General features: G+C 41.2%; 2 protein-coding genes across 2 annotated transcripts; both read left to right on the top strand.

Annotated features, from left to right (window-relative positions):
• Positions 1 to 635: 635 nt before the first annotated feature.
• Positions 636 to 7,922, top strand: odad4 (outer dynein arm docking complex subunit 4). The gene is made up of 6 exons (XM_057817457.1): positions 636 to 758; positions 2,595 to 2,726; positions 2,804 to 2,957; positions 7,109 to 7,164; positions 7,237 to 7,354; positions 7,512 to 7,922. The coding sequence occupies exons 1-6, from the start codon at positions 693 to 695 to the stop codon at positions 7,694 to 7,696; spliced, it is 711 nt and encodes a 236-aa protein (XP_057673440.1). The 5' UTR covers positions 636 to 692; the 3' UTR covers positions 7,697 to 7,922.
• Positions 7,923 to 8,436: 514 nt separating this feature from the next.
• Positions 8,437 to 16,850, top strand: rpl19 (ribosomal protein L19). Its single transcript, XM_057860762.1, has 6 exons — positions 8,437 to 8,490; positions 8,808 to 8,914; positions 10,230 to 10,352; positions 10,424 to 10,544; positions 16,495 to 16,605; positions 16,682 to 16,850. The coding sequence occupies exons 1-6, from the start codon at positions 8,486 to 8,488 to the stop codon at positions 16,803 to 16,805; spliced, it is 591 nt and encodes a 196-aa protein (XP_057716745.1). The 5' UTR covers positions 8,437 to 8,485; the 3' UTR covers positions 16,806 to 16,850.
• Positions 16,851 to 20,807: the final 3,957 nt, after the last annotated feature.

The following is a 20,807-nucleotide window of genomic DNA, read 5'->3' as shown; positions in this document are numbered from 1 at the left end:
TTCTCTGATGAGGGGCCGGGGCCAGTTTGTAACAGAAAAAGTGTGGCGATTGCAGGAGTGCCTAAATGTAAAAAAAATTTTGTTTTTAAGACCGCCACAATCAAATACCCCTTTCTGGATTCTTCACGGAACAAAAGTAAATAAATTAAAAATAATATAATATCATATAATAACACTGTTGATTAAATAGATAATAACCAAATAACCCTCTCTGGGTTCTTCACAGAAGAATCCAGGAAATAAATAACACTATGGGAAAAAAAAAATCAAAATGCTCTCTGGTATTGTTCAGGAGGCCAGACCAAATGTGGAGGCGGGCTGGATACGTTTTTCAAAATGACCAAAAATAGGCTTTATATTTGTTTAATCAACATACTACATCTACGCAAAGGTTGATATTTTGAACTTGAGGTGCATACATATATTTCCATAGTGTGCGTGCGTTAGTGTATAATTAACTCAATCGTTGTCATTGAGTAAGTGTACCTAATGTTCTGTCCGGTGAGAACGCCCAGCCGAGGGCGCTGTTGGCCCTGATTGTTAAGGCGGTTGCCAGGTTACCTTGCCATTGGGGCGCCCTCTTCGTCTACTTTCGTTTTCTCCCACTTTTTAGGTGGAATTGTCATTTGAAAATGTCCGACACGCGGTCTGAGTGCAAAAGTCCGAAGGCAACAGCTGTTTTCTCCAACTTAATGGCGGATGGCGACTGGTTGCTGCTCAAGGGAGAATGCGAAAAAGCGGCGGAAAGCTACAGCACGGTGAGCGCTTGTTTGCTTGCTTACACGATAATTCGCAACTTCTCATCCTCCAAACGTCGTGATGTAGGGATGGCTTAATTTAGGAAGAGGGGAGCCCCCATTTGAGTTTATTTGCGCTACCTTCAAGACAGCAAATGATGATCATATGAATAAAAACGCATAGAAAGTAGCCATGTAGACAAACAAACAATGATTCATCAATCAGACATTTTCAATGACCATTTAACATCAAATTAATTGAAGACCTTCATTTCGTTTGGCCATAGCTCTTATGCCAGAAGTGCGTTGTCGCCATCTAGTGGCAACTGTAGGAATTACAACCTTTTATAATCGGTGGCAAGGGGAGGTATTTGCAGTGGCGCCACCAGGGGGTGGCCACGGCCACCCCTATAAATTGGTTGGCCACCCCGCTTGCCAGTATATCGTTAGATTGTTGTAGCATCACTTATGCATTTCATCCCAAATGAATGCATTTATTTTGTTTTGTTAAATGTAGAGCTAACAAATTAATCGCGTTAACGGGTGGTTATTATTTTTTTTAAATTAATCACGTGAAAATATTTGTCGCAATTAACGCATTCGCTGCACGACTCATTCACGGGTTGCCGCAAACAGCCTACAATGGCGCCGTTTTACTTATACACAGAGATGAGGCAGTGTCAAGTGAGTGGAGTAGATACAAGAATTCATTGGGGCAGTGCTTTTAATTGGCAAAAGCTTTGTCATCTCTCCCACAGCAATTATAAATATTGTGGGAAGCGACGTGGGGAAGAATGACAGGAATTGATCTTTTTCTTAATACCTTGTAGTCTACCCAACGCAGAGAAGATATAGCATTTGCAGCCACCACACACAGTCATGGTTGCACCACTTCGCATCATGCATTTGGGCAGAACAGTTAAGTCGCTACAGTGTAATTTACTGAAAGCTCAACAAATACACTAGATGGCAATATTTAGTCACAATATACAAACTCACATTTATCCTTTAAGAATTACAAGTCTTTCTATCCGTGGATCCCTTTCACAGAAAGAATGTTAATAATATTAATGCCATCTTGTGGATTTATTGTATAATAAACGAATACAGTACATATGTACAGTATGTTGAATGTATATAACCGTCTTATCTTTCCATTCCAACAATAATTTACAGAAAAATAGGGCATATTTTAGAGATGGTTTGAATTGCGATTAATTACGATTAATTGATTTTTAAGCTGTGATTAAGTTGATTAAAAATTTTAATAGTTTGACAGCCCTAGTTAAATGTACACCTTATGCCTAATATATACATAACACAATAAAACAGAATTGTTGTGGAACTCAAAATGTTGACTGGACACTTATGGACTATGCACATTAAATCATTAGTAACATCAAATATTACACAATACACCAAAGTATATCAGTAGCCGTGTCCGGAAGTCTTTCTGATAGTTTTCCCCTGACCTTTTCAGTGCAATAATACAATGAAAACCTGAAATTACGGCTTTTAGTTTTGGCCACCCCAAGATTTTAAGTGGCCCCATCTGGCCACCCCTATGAAAAATTTCTGGAGGCCCCACTGGGTATTTGAGCTTATTTAGCTTTTTCTAAATTCGGTTTAACACGCACACAGTTTCATTAACTCCATTAATTGATGTCTAATTAGCGGTCTGCATCCTGAGGCTCAAAAGCCGCGCGTGGCTCTTTTCTTCTTTCTTAGTTAGTTTGTGATTAGACGGGCTGCGCCAACCCCCCCTCACGATCAGAATTGATAGAACTTCAACACACTTCAATCTTACGTCACAGTACTTGAACTATTTGGTGTATATTATAACATTCTGCATAACAGGCGCTGACACTACAACCCGAGAACAAGCACTGTTTGGCGGGCCGCTCCAAGTGCTACCTAAAGACGGGCCAGTACGAAAAAGCCCTGAGGGACGCCGAAGCTTCGCTACAAGAAGACCAGTCCTTTTTTGTGGTATATTTCTTTAACATTACACGGTGTGGAATGCCGAACATGATATATGTTTTTTTTGTTGTTTTTTTTTACATCAGGGGTTGTATCAGAAGGCAGAATCTTTGTACCGCATGGGGGAGTTTGAATCGGCGCTGGTTTTTTACCACCGAGGGTCAAAGCTGCGCCCGCAAGTCCGCCAGTTCCAGCTGGGCATCCAGAAAGCACAGGAGGCCATCGAGAACGCCGTCACTGGTGAGCTACTCGTGCATATGGAAATATGCCGTTTGTCAACAATGAAAGGCTTTTTGTCAAACCTGTCATTTCTGCCAGTTTAGGTATATGTTTAGTATAGGTGGACCGATTATAGGCCGGGCCACTTATCAACGCCGATATTTGGAAATTTGATGTATATCGGTATCGGCTTTTTGTCTTAATCCGGCCAGCCGATACAAAAAAAATCAATTTAAAACGGGCTATGGCTTCTCGCTCCTGCACTAGTATTCACCTCGTTGTCGAATTGGTTAAATGGTAATGGCACATGGAGTTGCACTTTTCACATTTTTAAGGCCTTCAAAGCACTTAACATTCCTCACATTTCAGCATAAAATCACCACCAAATGTGATTTGATCTTTGTCAAAATCACAGAGATGAAAAAACAGTGTCTGCTTTAACTAAAACCACCCAAACATTTATAGGTTTTCATATTTTAATGAGGATAGTACCAAAACAATGACAGAAGGGGGGGGGGGGTAAGTGAACCATCACATTTAATATTTTGTGCCCCCCTCCCCCTTTGGAAGCAATAACTTCAACCAGATGCTTCCTGTAGCTGCAGTTCACTATGGCACATCGATCAGGACTAATCTTGGCCCATTCCTCTCTACAAAACTGCTGTACCTCAGACAGATTCCTGGGATGTCTGGAATGAATCACTGTCTTTAGGTCAGGGGTGTCCAAACCTTTTGCAAAGGGGGCCAGATTTGGTCTGGTAAAAATGTGGGGGGCCGACCTTGGCTGACGTCCTTTACGTAGAACAATATATCTAAGCAAATTTTAGCAAGCCATTCTGTGCGTCACATTTGCTTTATTATTTTTTTAAATACTTTAAACAATCTCGCAACTAGCCTTTGTAGCGTTCTATTTCGACTCTCGGGCTCTTGCGAAATACTGCTGCTGTGAAATGAAACTAGCTTCAAGTTGCTTCAATTTCTCGCTACGTATCTTCGCTGTTATCTTGTCGTACATGTCAGCGTGTCTTGTTTGGTAATATCGCCTCACATTGAACTCTTTAAAAACAGCGACTGTCTCTTTGCAAATGAGGCAGACAGTTGTTTCGTATTTTAGTGAAGAAATAGTCCAATTTCCACCTATCCTTGAAGCATGGGCCGTCGCAGTCAACTTTCTTTTTTTTTTTTTGGGTGATTGTCGCCATTTTAGAAAATTGGGAGTAAAGGGTCAGACAGGGTAATATTGCTTAGAGTGCTGCTGCCTTTTAGTGGGTAAATGAGCAGCATTTAGTGTGTTAGATACTTCATATGCTGGTAGCCGTACTGCTGACCAATTTATTAAGTCTGTGTGGGCCAGACTTGAGTGATTTTATGACAGAGGCTGGGGGCCGGATGAAATTTGACCACGGGCCGCATTTGGCCCCCGGGCCGGACTTTGGACATGTCTGCTTTAGGTCATGCCACAGCATCTCAATGGGGTTCAAGTCTGGACTTTGACTTGGCCACTCCAGAAGGTGTATTATGTCTTTCTGAAACCATTCTGAAGTTGATTTACTTCTGTGTTTTGGATCATTGCCTTGTTGCAGCATCCATCCTCTTTTTAGCTTCAACTGTCTGACAGACGGCCTCAGGAAAACATCCTGCAAAACTTTTGAATTCATTTTTCCATTAATGATTGCAAGTTGTCCAGGCCCTGAGATAGCCAAACAGCCCCAAATCATGATGCTCCCTCCATCATGCTTCACGGTGGAGATGAGGTGTTGATGTTGGTGAGCCGTTCCATTTTCCCTCCACACGACGTTGTGTTTTACTCCCAAACAATTTAACTTTGGCTTCATCAGTCCACAAAATAACTTCTGGGAAGTGTCCAAGTGCATTTTTGTGAACGTTAAACGAGCAACAATGTTTTTTTAGACAGCAGTGGCTTCCTCTGTAGAGTCCTCCCATGAACGCCATAGTTTTACATTGATGTGTGCACAGAGATATTGGACTGTGCCAGTGATTTCTGTAAGTCTTTAGCAGACACTCTAGGGTTCTTTTTTTTTTTTTACCTCTCTGAGTATTCCGCGCTGAACTCATCTTAGGTGGCCGGCCACTCCTTGGGAGAAGCAACAGTGCCAAACTCTCTGCATTTGTATACAACTTCTGTTGATTGATGAAGATCCAGACTTTTAGAGATGGTTTTGTATCCTTTCCCAGCTTTATACAAATCAAAAATCATTGATCGCAGGTCTTCAGACAGCTCTTTTGACTGAGGCATAATGCACATCAGACAATGCTTCTCATCAAGACAATTCTTACCAGGTGTGTCTTTTATAGTGGACAGGGCAGCTTTAAAGCACTCATCAGTGATTGAGCAGACACCTGACTTAAATTGTTTTGTAAAAATTGGTTTCAATTGCTCTTTAAGTCTCCTTAGGCAGAGGGTTCACTTACTTATTTTTCCCCCTTCTGTCATTGGTTGCCAGCTATCCTCATTAAAATATGAAAACCTATAGATGTTTGGGTTGTTTTAGTTCAAGCAGACACTGTTTTTTCATTTGTGAGAATTTGACAAAGATCAGATCACATTTGATGATGATTTCATGCAGAAATGAGAGAAATTCCAAAAGTTTCAGATACTTTTTCATACCACTGTATCTTGATCAGGGATACTTAGCCAAGGTCATCAGGGCTTTCTTTACAGTGGAAATTTTTCAGAGAGCTACAGTGCTGCTCGAAAGTTTGTGAACCCCACAGCGATGGTCAGATTTTTTGTAAAAAAAACTAAAATAACCTTATTAAATGTTAAGTTATACCCAAATCCACAATACTGACATTCCAAATAATGGACTGAAACAAAAGAAATAGTTATATTGTCATTCTTTATTTAACAAAAGTGGTTGATTTAAGAAAAACTCAGATATCATGTGTGCAAAAGTATGTGAACCCCTTCAGTTAATAGGATATTGCGCCTCCTTTTGCAGAGATTACCTCAACCAAACGGTTTCTGTAGTGACTAATCAGCCTCTCACATCTACTTTGGGGGATTTTTGCCCATTCTTCCTTGCAGAACGCAGTCAGTTGAGAGAGGTTTGATGGGCGTCTGGCATGAACTGCTCGCTTCAGGTCCCGCCACAGCATTTCAATGGGATTTAGGTCAGGACTTTGACTGGGCCAGTCCAGAACACGAATCTTCTTCTTTTTCAGCCATTCCTTGGTTGTATTGCTGGAATGCTTTGGATCATTATCATGTTGCATGATCCACCTTCTGCCAAGCTTTAACTTCAAAACAGATGGCGTCAGGTTATGTTCTAGGATTTGACAATATTCCTCAGAATTCATGATTCCCTGGACTATGTGGAGTTGTCCAGGTCCTGAGGATGAAAAGCAAGCCCAGATCTTGACATTCCCACCTCCATGCTTCACTGTTGGGAGAAGGTTCTTTTGGTGGTATGCAGTGTTGACTTTTCGCCAGACATGGCGGTTTTGGTTGTGACCAAACAGTTCAATTTTGCACCTACATCAGTTGATGAAAACTCTTTTTAATTTAGTCTCGACAACACAACTGTTAAAAAAACAAAAAAAAAACTACTGAATTGATTGATTAGGAAATCAGGTTGAAATAATAGAAAATTCCAAAATGTTGAGGGGGTTCACAAACTTTTGAGCAGCACTGTATATATTCAACTTTATTAGAGATGTTTCTGAGTCTAGGAGATTCAGGCACTTCTGGAGCTATTATTTTCGATCTGTATGATTCAATGAACATGCTTTAGGCATTTCAATGAAATCCAGTGTTTGCATGATTCCATTTTTTGATACCAATTTTTACGGCAAATGAATATCGGCTCCAAAATCGCTTCTCGGCCCCTCTAACTACTAATAATCGGTATCGGTCCTGAAAAACCTATAGCATTCCATCTCTAATGTATAGTATTCACAAGAGCATGTGTTGTGGTAGTTAGTAATAGAATTATTTTGATGAACTGCAATCAGTTTCCATTTCATTTGAGCCGAATCCCGGTCCATATCCATTCGACATCTGTCATTGGCGACCGACGTGTTCGAGGCCGGCAGTGAATGACAGCGTTTCAATGTGCAATTGGCGTCCGATCCGTTTGAACTGGCGCCCAGTTTGAACGGATAGGACGTCTATCGCCGTCAATGGCAGTGGATATGTGTCTCCCGCTCAGTCCCTGCTGACGTCAGACAGAAACTCAAGGGAGAGTCACTGCAAAAAGAAGATGAGGTCGTCGTCACACATTTGCACGTTATCGCTCTGCGTAGTGCTACAAGTAACCCAAACGATCTCACCGTGCAGATGACGACAACGACAACCGAGAAGCAAAACGCCTCCAAAATGCAGAAGAAGAGCAAGAAATATCTGGGAGAGTTTTACGAGGACAGGAGATACCTGGAGAAACTGTTAAAGGATGAAAGTAGGTCACCAAAATTCAGCAATCTTGTCATTTTAAGGCTCAAAAGAAAATGGCTCCCTTTTTTTTCTTCATATTTTCAAGTATGTATTCTTAGTTGTTTTTGACTCAAATGTCCTCCAATATTGTTGGAATTCAAATGGTCTTTGCTGATCCACAGCCTTGGTGAAAAGCAGGATGAAGAACGGCCAACAACTGAAGGACATCATCCGAAGCAGTCTCACGTACTTGGATGACTGCGCCGACTTCTGGAACCAGCAGAAGCCCACGCATCCTCTGCCTAAAGACCCTCAGCAACAGAGAAAAAAGACACCCGCCCTGGGAACCTGCACACTTTTTACTTAAGAGGACAAGATGAGGCAATACATATATTCTTAACTCATTGGCTGCCATTTTTACAGAGATGGACAGCCAATTTGATCACTTTGGACTTCATTGGCACTCGCTCATGATCATTCATTTCCAGCGCCTCTCAGTTGAAATGAAATAAGAAGTCTCTCTGGCGCAGAAACGTCGTTCATCACAGCCCTCTCAGTTCAAACGGATTGGACGTCTATTGCCGTTGACGGGTGTTTTTAAAATATATACATATTTTTCTTTGTTTTAAAAAAACTACGGCAGATGCATGTCAAGGAGGACAGCTCCACTTTTGTTAACTTGATTAGTAAAAACATTTTTGGATAAAGTGTATGAACCTTTACTAAAACTGGTTTTACATAGTTTTCATATTTGTAATCTTTTTCCATGGGAAAATCATGTTCAATATACAAAATACACCTGTCAAGAGATGGGGAAAAAACTGGTTTCTTCGACTCACACTGCCTTCGAGCGGTGTAAGAGCATACTGCAACTTTCCGACCCACAATGCACCGTAGATACTGGTCGTTACCATTATTGTGCGAAGGGATTTCGTTTGCTGATATTACTAAATAAGATGAGTTCAACCACTAAAATATGAATCATAGGATTTATACTGTATCTGAAAACAACTATTTATGTGTAAACAAAGCAGTATTGTTGACAAATTCGAGCAGGCTTGAAAGAACATTGCATGAGATGAGATGGACTTACCCTGCATAATGGTACATTCCCGCTAGTCGCCGTAACCAGTCTTTTTCTATCGAGGTAGCAGCCATGAGGTAGGTTTGCCGTCGACGCGTGACCAAGTGGCCTAATTAAACAGTCGGAAAAAAGACATTGAACACATCACACTACTGAAGCAAACATGTTAGGCTCCGTTTAGGTAACACGGGTTGTAACCCGCCCTCGAAACGCCACCGTGGCGTGTTTTATCTCGTCTTACCGGCTGATGATGTCGTCTGCCGAGCGGCCATGTTGTTCACCCGGCTAACGGTTCGGTCCATTCGCGGTTAAAGCACGCGGATGCTGTTTGAAAAGGAACATCGTCATTGTCGCCGTGTGTTAATTTCGGTGGTGTGTTGTTGTTATCATGCAGCATGCTCAGGCTCCAGAAGAGGCTCGCCTCCAGCGTGCTGCGCTGCGGCAAAAAGAAGGTCTGGCTCGACCCCAACGAGACTAACGAAATCGCCAATGCCAACTCTCGTAAGTAGACCGCATCTCTAAAATCCTTGTTTCACCCACGTCAACTGTCGTCGTAGTACAATAATGCTTAAAAAAACATGATTCCGTTCATGCGCATTTTTTTTTTAATAGAATACAATCGAATCTCAAAATCATCAAATCAGTCAGTGCAAAAAAATTTGTCATTTTTAGAGAATGCCTTAGCAATACATACCTACAATGCAAGAAAACGAAAACACATGATCTGACTGTTGGTTTCTCTGCGCATTTAACTTAATTTCATTGTTACTTATTACTACCATTTAATTTTTCCACAAAATATATCCTTCAATTGAATAAAATAATAATAATGATGATAATAATAATAATAACATTGTTTAATAGGGATTCCTCGATCTGATATTGTCCAAGTCAACCTGATTTTGAAAAGTCCCGATCCAATACCTAAAAAATGTATTGTGGAAAAAAATAGCACATCCAAAAAATTTTTCCCCCCTGATATGAACAAAGCTATCCAACATTATAGCCTTATAAAAGGGTGATTTGTCACTCATAAATCCCTTTTTTGTTCTGCAGGGTTTGTTTCACTAGTGTAAATATTAATATTATCTACTATTAAATGTAATGAATTGATATATTGGTAGCCCCCGGGTTACGACAGAGTTCCGTTCCTACGCTGGTGATGTCACCAGAATTTCCGCTAAAGTTGGAGTGAACCCTTTAAGTACCTCTAAAGTCCCCCTAAATCTCAAAAGGACTATCCAAAAACATGTATCACACATCATTTTAATAAAGTAAAAAAAAAAAAAAAAAAAAAGATTGTGAGGTACGTTATGTTAAATGTCGTTATAGTCAATGACTATTTGGGCTTTACTCACGAGTGAGTCGCCTTGCTGAGAGAAAAGGGCGCTGTAGGGAGAAGAGAGAGGGGGGACATCATGGCTGCTCAGATCAGCAATGTCGGGTATTTCAAACCAAGCTCAAAACTGGCAAGAAGAGCTGGCGCCGGGGGATCCTGACATGAAAAATCCCAGCAGGAACTAGGTAATTTTTTACGTGATTAGTAAAAAAAAAACATAAAACAATTGGAGACAAAACAGCTGACGAAACCCCGGCGTCGCCAAGTAGAAATCACCTTAGTCTGGTACGTCGTGACCCGGGGACTACTTGTATAGTATAAAATACAAATCTTTTTTTTTTATCCCAAGCAGCTGAGATTTGGTTCATCTAACAGCGCAAGGGTTGACCTATACAAAAATGGCTATAAGAAAGAAAAAGCGTAATCTGGAATTGTTTTGGATCCCTTTTCATCTGTTCCTGTCCCCCTCACTTTCAGGCCAGCAGGTGCGTAAATTGGTGAAGGACGGCCTGATTATCCGCAAGCCCGTCACGGTCCACTCTAGGGCTCGATGCCGCAAGAACACGTTGGCGCGCCGCAAGGGCAGACACATGGGCGTCGGTAAGTGCCGCTTTCGTGTGGGCGACCGCCGCCGCCGACTTTTTGGCCCACGTTTTGCCTTCCGTCCGCAGGTAAGAGAAAGGGTACCGCCAACGCCCGCATGCCCGAGAAGCTGTCGTGGATGCGGCGTATGAGGATTCTGCGTCGCCTGCTGCGCCGCTACAGGGAGTCCAAGAAGATCGACAGGCACATGTAACCCAAACCGACACTTTGACAGTTTCGTTGTCAATCGGACAAGGGATATCTGAAAGTTTTGAAACACTGTCATTTTCGAACTATAAGCAGCTACTTTTTCCCCACGTTTTGAATCCTGCAACCCAAATTGGTTGATTTATTTGGGTTAAGAGGTAACCCTTTATTTGACAGCAGAGTCACAAGACTGTCATAATTATGACATGACACTGTCATTGGCATTAATGAATGCTTATGACAGATGTATTTAACAGGCACTAACTCCATTTAAGTCCAGCTCAGATCGTTTACATCTAGGCATGTGCGGGTTACCAGTTTCAAGGTTTATCGTGGTATGAAAACGTCACGGTTTCAAAACCACTAAAATTTTCCGTCATACCATAGTACGGTATTGGCTATTTTTCACACCCCCAAAATGCAGCCAGGAGTGGGCGCTCACCCTCACCCCTGGTTGTTGCTGTGTGTGTCAGTGATGCTATTCTGCTAGACCAGGGGTGGGTAAACTATTCCACAGAGGGCAGCAGTGGGTGTGGGTTTTTGTTCAAACCCATTTTCACCAAAATTGTGTTTTTACCAGTGCAATCAGTTGATTGCAGTAAGGTGCTTGTTGTTTCTGCTAAACCTCATTAGTTAAACTGCTTGTGCTGGGTCAGTTGGAACAAAGACGAGGACCCACTGCGGCCCTCAAGGACCGGTCTGGCCACCCCTGTGCTAGACAGACAGTGAACGGGAAAAAAAAGTCCAAACACAAGGCATAGTTTTCTTGAATTTATCGAGCTCTCAAATCGTGGTCACTGAACTATACAAAATAAATATATTTAAAACGTTATACTAAAGTATTTTTCCACGTGTGAGTAGCTTCATTAGCACCAACACAATAGAATGTGAAGAAGTCATTAGAGGTGTGCAAAATTTCCGATTCTTAGATTATTCGCGATTCGGCCGTGGAAGATTCGAGAACGATTCACAAACATCCAAATTCCGATTATTGAAATATGCCAAGTAAAGCGGAAGTACAACACACTCAGCGCGGTCAATGAGGAACGGAGCGAGAGTAGCTAAACATCATGCTTCTCATTACCCGGCCCCTCGGGTAATGCCAATGCTCAACTCACGGCTCTAGCTCAACTCATGCCACGAGATTAAAAAAAAACACAACAACATACCTGACTGCTGCCGAGAAGCTGCTACAAAGTACATCCACATAATGTTACGGTGGATATCATTTATATAGGACTAGATGCAATTAGGATTTGGTAGCGTTAGCAGCACACCTACAAAAACCAAGATGCGGGCGTTAGTAAACGGCCGCCATCTTAAAGTGCTTGTGACACGAAAAAGCATGTTTATTTCATATTACACGCGGTATTTTATGCTCCTGAATGATATGGACCGCTTGGATGTGTGTGGAAGCGATCGCTATATTTATTTAGTGTTTTGAATCCCGCGCCAGGAAAATGAGTGACTTCCGGCTTCGGTCTCGCATTGAGGAGGAGGGCGCTGTGACGTGTACGGTAGAAGACGTCCTCTTCACGCTACAGTGTACTGTTGTGTATGAGGACGAAGGATTCGGCTGATTTTGCGGATTAATACTTTTATTTTTTACATCACGCCAGCCAAACGGCTGCAGAAAAATCATTCTGTATGCGGGAGAGGCGTATGCGCCTTTTTGGAGTTTCAAAAGGTTCCCATTCACCGTGGATATTTACTGTGGGACCATTGGACTTACAAGGAAGTGAGTAAACATCTTGTTTTGTATTATGTCAAATACGAATACAGTGATTACAAAGTAAACACTATAAAATTCCTTTAAATAAAGGACTACTTACGTTTGATCATTTGATAGGCATGTAAAAAGCTATCCTCACGCTCATTAGCAGTTAGCTGTTAGCACGGTAGCTGCACCACAATTCCAGCCACCCTCCTCCAGGGAACGAACTGTAAATTGCTCTCCGCCGGGCGGTTTGCCGATCCGCAAAGAAACTCGACAACCGGGTCGTCATGTCAAATAATCCAGGCTAGTTATGTGTGATTTTCCACTTCGAAGACTTTGAAACATCCCTCGGTTCGGGTTAGCATGTCGGCTAGCTGTCACTCCTTCTGGTCTGTTTACATTCTCCGAAGCCGGGGAAGGGAAATGACATATGTCCGATTTAGGTGTCATAAAATATCGTTCGGGAGGTGTGACAGTAAAGGTAAAGTCGACTGTTTTGACCATTATGGAGTAATTTTGCCATGTCGTCTTGAATAAATGGATTTTTATTATTTTATATTCCATTTAGCACAAGTTATTTGTCATGACCATGCCATTTATTTAGCAATTGGGGAGAGTACTTGGGTAAAAAGAATATCCTGTAAAAATATTGAAGTAAAGAGACAGAAACAATGACATTTTGCCGCTCTCTTCGTCGCGTTTTCCTCATTGTGAATAGTTCCCCCTCGACGGGCTGAGTGGTCCTTCTCAAGCCATTTATATAGCTATTGGGGAAAAATACTTGGATAAAAAGAATATCCTGTAAAAATATTGGGAGTAGAGAGACTGAAACAATGACATTTTGCAGCTCTCTTCGTCTCGTATTCCTCGTTCTGAACAATTCCCCCTCAATGGGCTGAATAGTAAAACCGATGAGCCTAGTCTACCGCTGACGTCATCCACCTGTTGGGGACGCTAAAGCCCTATAATTGTAGGCGTGGCTAACCGGCAGATTAAAAGACTAATTTCTCGTCATCTGCGCTTTGCTAAATTGTTGTATATAGTCGAATCGTCTCAAAATATGATTCTAATTCACATAATAATGCCATTTAAGACTTTTTTTCTGGTGTCGTATGCTCTTTAAAGCAGTACACTTCCCTGCAAGGCTGTTGTAGCGAACCTTCCAAGCAAACCTAATTAACTTTTTATCTAAAATACTCCTAAATCGGTAAAATATTGACTTGAATCTATCTTTAAAATACTTTTAAAACTTTCACATGTTGAAAGTAGACAAAAGGGAAATTATGGAATAACGGGAGCAATTTTAACAACTTTAACGGTTGATTCACAACATTAAATCAATTGAATGTAGTTTAAAGCTGCTGATACAGAATGGGGATTGGAGTTTTTTATTTACTGTTATTTTTGTATATTTGTTTACTGCTATATGTTAACTTTATACTGAAATAGTATTTTGGTTTAGCCTGAGAGTATTTTTGAACAATTTTGGAACTAATGTACAAAACATTAAAAAAAAAAGGATGGGGGTGCATCAATAATCGTTTTATAATCCAATCGGAGCCTCTGAATTGTAATCGTAATCGAATCGTTAGGTGCCCAAAGATTCCCAGCTCTAGAAGTCATATCTATGTTTGCCATGAAAAAGTTTGCCAAAAACAAAACACACATCCTTTCAAATTCAATATACAAACTCACTAAAAACTTACAAAGACGAATGTTAGCCTAGGCTTATCTGGGAGAGCAACTTCATCGAGGTTATAAGAACCAAGCTTGAATGAAGGGAAAAAGGATAGCGTCAAAGATTGCTAATTGTGACAGGTGATCTTGCCCTAAGCACAAATGCAAGTTCGCTGGACAGGAGAGGTCTCACTCCCAATGTTTTTTAGATGAAGCCTTTACACAACAATATTTACACTTTAAATTATTAACTTATGAATTCATTTTCAACAAAAAGGCATGACATGTAGGCTAGAGTTGACACAGTTGCTGAAAATGGCGAAACTTCATTAAATATGCTAACTAAATTAGAGCTGAAACGAATACTCGAGCAACTCGAGTAACTGGAGTTTAAAAACTGATCCGAATAATTTTATTCACCTCGAGGAATCGTTTAATTTTGCCAGCTCTAAGCATCACGTTTTGCCCGAACTACTTTTAATACGGGACAACGCGCTGACGTCACGTGCGTAGAGGAATAAGCAATAAAAAAAATACTTTACGACAGCCACTACAAACTACACCGACGTTGCTAAAAACTACACCCGCATGATGCGCATGATGCTAGTGTGGTAGCAGGTAGTGTCCGATGCATCTCATAGATATCGCATGCATGTAGGACTAGATGCGAAATGACAGACTCAGCCGTGTCTGGGCAGCGTTAGTAAACAGCCGCCATCTTTAAGCATTAGAGTTCTCATCGCTAATAAATATAACGTTACTGTCACTCGCTCACGTAACGTTAGCCCTTCGGAGGGCTAGGTTTCTATTGATTATGACCACTGTCGATACGTGGCTAACGTGTCTTACATACATGCTTTATTTAATCTGTAAAAAAACAGTGCTGTAGAGTGATGAGGGTGTGAAATTAAAACATAATAAAGCTAACTGTCCATTTTAGCTCAGTAGTCATTGCTGAATAAAACACCAAGTAGCACTGGTCCCTAATGTGCTCCAATACAGCAGGCATCATACATTTATTTTGAACACTGCAAAAACTCAAAATCCTATCAGTACTTACAATTTAGACTAACTTAAAACTTAACTAGAACTTCAAAAAAGATTGACACAAATAGAAATTCAATTGAAACACGTAGCTTTCAAGTGATGTGTTATCGGGCGTAATTACATTTTTAGGTAAGAAATATGTTGTTTTTTTATAAGATCTAGAAGTTTTTTTGAGTGAAAGTAGGGATTTTTTTTTCTAGTCACATCTTAGAAGCAATTGTTGGCTGTTTTCAACAATGTACATCGAAAATAAAGACATTGATTCACTGAAAATGGTTCAATATCGGATTAAATGTCTTTTTTTTCTCAAGTATATTTATAATTGCTCTTTACCTTAAAAAAAATTGTTTCATCCGATTACTCGATTAATAGATAGAATTTTCAGTCGATTGTTAAAATATTTGATAGCTGCAGCCCTAAACTAAATACACACGTGTGCCTAATGCTAACGCGAATGCTATGGGTTACATTTACTGCGTGATGATCACTCAGTACAGACCTTCAAAGGCTAAAACAACATTGCACATTCTCTCTGGCCAAGATAAGAACACAAATTTTACCGTGTGTGCAAGCTTGGAGTCTGTTGAGCGGGGTGGAGCACATTACATGAGTGACAATCTAGACACTACTACGATCCAGGCTAACTACACATAAGATGTCACACAATGTGAACATGTGACAGAAACCATTGCGCATGTTCGTCTCGTCAGGCGAATATTTTCGTTATAGTCATCATTGGCAAAAACAACACTGGTGTCATGTCATAATTATGGCAGTCTTATGTCGCCGCGGTCCAATAGTTACCCTATAATATAAAGTTTTGTGTAAATATGCCATAATACTGTGAGGGCAGTTTTGGCTTCTAGTTAGGTGCAGCTTACCAGTGAACAAATCTTGTTTTTGTGTTAAATTTAGTGGCGGCTGACAGTCAAGTACGACTTTATAGTCCGAAAATGACGATAAGTTTTGCTTATCCGAGGCAAATGTCGCGTGGATGTAAGCACTTGTTTTGACCAGGTGTTGGTGTACCGATTCCAAATCTGACCTTAGTTTTTTTTTTTTTTCCTGGAAGCTTTGTTTCTGGGTCAGGAAATTCATTTTTGGGTTGGTATTTTTTTAACAATGCGTCAATTAGAAAATAGCCCACAAGTAAGAATATGCAGCAAAACACTAACTGCTATGCCATGTTTTGGTTAACTGCAGACTCGTTTACTGCCATTAATGACGATAGATCTTCCAGAGCAATTGGTACTGCAACTTGCAGTATATCAAGACCTAAAAGAACACAAGTACACGCACGCGTTTGAAACATTCCCTGGTGGGATTGGCCAAATGTCAAGGCAACAAAAAGAACCAGTATCGAGTGCTCTTAATCTGCCAGATGGCATTATTTTCTAACATTTAGCATCTGATGCACTTAAGACTACATTTGCATTTGAAGAGATCTACTCATTGGCTGCGATGGATCCATTTTGGAAGCGAAAGACAATCAAATTTTTCTTCTGACTCCAGGTACCACAGCCTGTACCTGAGGGCCAAGGGGAACGTGTTCAAGAACAAGCGCATTCTCATGGAGCACATTCACAAGCTGAAGGCCGACAAAGCTCGCAAGAAGCTCCTAGCGTACGTTGGCGGCCTCGGGAGAATTCCCCAAAGTCGAGCGAGCCCCAATCGAAAGTGTGCTTTTGTCTTTTGGCAGCGATCAAGCCGAGGCCCGCCGTACCAAGACCAAGGAGGCCCGCAAGCGGCGAGAGGAGCGCCTCCAGGCCAAGAAAGAGGAAATCATCAAGAACTTGTCCAAGGAGGACGAGGGCAAAAAGTAATCTCGTGTGTGGAAGACTGACCATTAAAAAATGTATATAAATACACCTCGCGTCTCGTATGCTTGACTCGACGCAGAGTGCAAAAAAATGCTATTAGTCATCTCAGAATCTGAGGACATTTGGGCTTCGATATTCTTAGCGGAAAGAAAAATCAAAGTGAGGGTTTAAGACTTGAACCTGGGCGACAAGACAAAAAATGTAATCACGATAAAAGTATTACAGTCGAAATCGATAATTATCACAATTTTTTTTTTTTCTTTCAAATTTGAAGTCTAATTGCATGCATGGTGACGAACTACTACACAGCATTTCACAAATATGAGGACAATTCCACAAAATTAAAAGTGAATCAAATGCAGAAAATTGCCCAAATTCTGAGCTATACATGCTATCTCAAAAAATTAACCATAAATAATTAACACTTGGCAACATGTTAGTCTTTAGTGCATGAAGTCTCAAGGTGTCTGACAATGTAAAAAAATAGACAAAATGTTCAGTTAAATAAAATTTGGCAAATAAACTATTAAAGTTTACAGGCCAGAAAAAGACATGTCCACAGTATCAGGTTTTACCGTAATATTCCCACCTGTACTGAATAACCTATCAGAGCTCGTGATCAAGTTGCATCGGCGCCCTCTGGTGTTCGGGTGGTGTAATTGCAGTTTAAATATATTTGGCGGAAAACACAGACAGGGCCAAAAAAGAAGATTCTGCTCTTGCGCCCCTCTTTTAAATAAACTGCTGTATTTTAAGCCAAAAGAACTGTTTTTGGTATAACAATGTCTATATGCTGCCATAGCATATTCATGGCTCAATAAGCCCCCGAACTATTTTCAAATTGTCCGTTTTACCCTGGAAATCCCCGTTTACAGACGTTGTGCAACAGCTTTTGTTTCAACCAGCCATAAAAAGAAGGTAAGTCATTAATATTCGAAATGTCTCATTTATAGTTTAGAATTATTAATTGACGTCTAATATTTAGTTTAAAAGACTTTAAAAAATTATTCACCTGCATATTTAAAACTTTTAAACAAATTACGTCACAATGAAAAAAATGGCGTCTGTAAAAAAGTCAGAAATCTACCTCATAACTATCGCTTATTTGTATTTTTTTGTTACTGTCGCATTTCCCCCCAATATGTTAGATTATAAATATTGGATCTAAACAAAGAAAAATTGAAAAAAACGCTTAAAAGGTTAAATATATATATACAAAAAAGTCTCAACCACTCCTTGATGTCTGCGATTTCTGCATCTCAACCCTTATATTGCCATGTTTCACCCATAAAATCCCCGAAAAAAATCCAGCTTTGGCCGTTCACAGCAGTGTCTTGACACTTGGCCATACATGCTACATATTTTTTTGGGATTGAAAAGAGGTAAGTACGAGAGGTGTGCGAAATTTCCGATTCATAGATTATTCGCGACTCGGCCGTTGAAGATTCGAGAACGATTCACAAACATCCAAATTCCGATTATATTGCGTCCCGAGAGTAAACATTATGCTTGTCATTAACCGGGTAATGACAATGCTCAACTCACGGCTCTGGCTCAACTCATGCCGCTGAATTAAAAAAAAAAAAAAATGCCTGACTGCTGCTGACAGCCGCTACAAGCTACGTCCACATAATGCTACGGTAGATAATAGATATCATGTATATAAGACTTGACGGCATTAGCAGCAGATGTATGGAATACTAGATGCGAAATGACACTTTCCGGCGTTAGTAAACAGCCACTATTTTAAAGCAGAAGACTTCCTTAGAAGGCTGTTGTAGCGAACCTAATTAACTTTTCATCTAAAATACTAATTCGTCAAAATCTTGACTTGAATCTATCTTTAAACAGTTTTAAAACTTTCCCATGTTGCATGTAGACAGAAGGGAAATTATGGATTTGCGGGAGCAATTTTAACAACTTTAACAGTTGATTCACAACATTAATTGAACGTACCGTAGTTTAAAGGTGCTGATACAGGATAGCGACTTGAGTATTTTTTTATTTACTGTTTTGAACTGTTAACTTGATACTGAAATAGTCGTTTATTTAAGCCTGAGAGGATTTTTGTACAATTTTTGTAACTAATGTACGAAACATTAAAAACAACTAATAGCTTGGGGGGTTGGTGTGTGTCATCAATAATCGATTTATAATCGAATAGTAGCCTCCGAAACTTAATCGAATCGTTAGGTGCCCAAAGATTCCCGCCTCTAGTAAGTACGTGATAATATCTTCTTAAAATCGTGGCGTCTTTAATTCTGCTCTCGCGTGCTCTCACTTACAGTTAGGGTTTTGCTGTTTACAATTTTTTTTTTCCTAAATGCCCTCCACTTCAAAATTGTTCTTCCCCCAGAAAACTGAGATTTTGAGTTTCCATTGATGTAAACACATGCATATAGGACAATTTTGAAATTGGACCAAATGGGGGTCTCAGAGCGAAACTTCAAGTCACCTGAGTGTTTTAACCATATATATGGATATATATCCATACATATTTTTTTTTTAATTGTTGTCTCACCCACTCGGGCGGTATGGTCTCTCCTTTCAAGCTCGGGTCCTCTACCAGAGGCCTGGGAGCTTGAGGGTTCTGCGCAGGATCTTAGCTGTCCTTAGAATTGCGCTCTTCTGAATGGAGACGTCGGACGTTGTTCCTGGTATCTGTTGGAGCCATGCACCCAGCTTGGGGGTTACCTCCCCTAGTGTCCCGATCACTACTGGCGCCACTGTTGCCTTCACTCCCCACATTTTCTCCGATTCTTCCTTCAACCCGTGATATTTCTCCAGCTTTTCGTGTTCTTTTTTGTTGCTATCGCTCGGGATTGCTACGTCTATCACTACTGCTGTCTTCTGTTGTTTATCCACCACCACTATGTCAGGCTGGTTGGCCATCACCAGTTTGTCTGTCTGGATCTGGAAGTCACACAGGATCTTGGCTATGTTGTTCTCGACCACTTTTGGAGGTGTCGCCCACCTCGACTCCGGGGTCTCCAGTCCATACTCGGCACAGATGTTCCTGTACACCAGGGGTGCCCAATCCCGGTCCTTGAGAGCCCCTATCCAGCTTGTTTTCCATGTCTCCCTCCTCTGACACACCTGATTCAACTAATCCGGATCGTTATCAGGCTGCTGCAGAGCTTGCTGATGAGCTGATCATTTAATTCAGGTGTGTTAAAGGAGGGAGACACTGAAAACAAGCTGGATAGGGGCTCTCGAGGACCGGGACTCGGCACCCCTGCTGTACACTATGCCTGCTACCTGGTTATGTCATTCCATGTATGCCTTGCCTGCCAGCATGTTACACCCTGCTGTGATGTGCTGGACTGTCTCAGGGGCCTCTTTGCATAGTCTGCACCTGGGGTCCTGTCTGGTGTGATCGACCCCGGCCTCTATTGATCTTGTGTTTAGGGCCTGTTCTTGTGCTGTCTTTCAGTCTGGCCACTGGTATGTTTTTCCCATGTCAGCTACCCCCTCAATTTGTCTGTGGTACATACCAGGAAGGGGCTTGTCCTTCCATGATAGCTTATCAGGGTCCTTCTCCTTACTGGGCTTCTGTTGCCTGAGGCATTCACCGAGCAGGTCATCGCTGGGGGCCATTTTCATGATGTACTCTGGGAAGGATGTAGTTTCCTCCCGGGTAGTGGCTCTGATGCTCACTAGTCTTCGGCCTCCCTCTTTGCGCTTTGTGTAGAGCCTCAGAATGCTGGACTGAGGGTGAAACCCTCCGTGCATTGTAAGGAGCTTCCTTGTCTTGATGTCGGTAGCCTGCATCTCTTCCAGTGGCCAGGATACGATGCCGGCAGGGTATCTGATTACTGGTAGGGCAAATCTGTTAATGGCCTGGATCTTATTTTTGCCATTCAGCTGACTCTTGAGGACCAGCCTCACCCTCTGTAAGTATTTGGTTGTGGCAGACCTCCTAGTTGCTTCCTCGTGGTTCCCATTTGCCTGTGGGATCCCCAGGTATTTGTAGCTGTCCTGCACATCTGTGATGTTGCCTTCAGG

The sequence above is a fragment of the Corythoichthys intestinalis genome, chromosome 16, assembly GCF_030265065.1.
Source record: "Corythoichthys intestinalis isolate RoL2023-P3 chromosome 16, ASM3026506v1, whole genome shotgun sequence".
NCBI classification, from domain to species: domain Eukaryota; kingdom Metazoa; phylum Chordata; class Actinopteri; order Syngnathiformes; family Syngnathidae; genus Corythoichthys; species Corythoichthys intestinalis.
The sequence above is the reverse complement of the archived record's forward strand: the minus strand, read 5'-3'. Positions and strand labels throughout refer to the sequence as shown.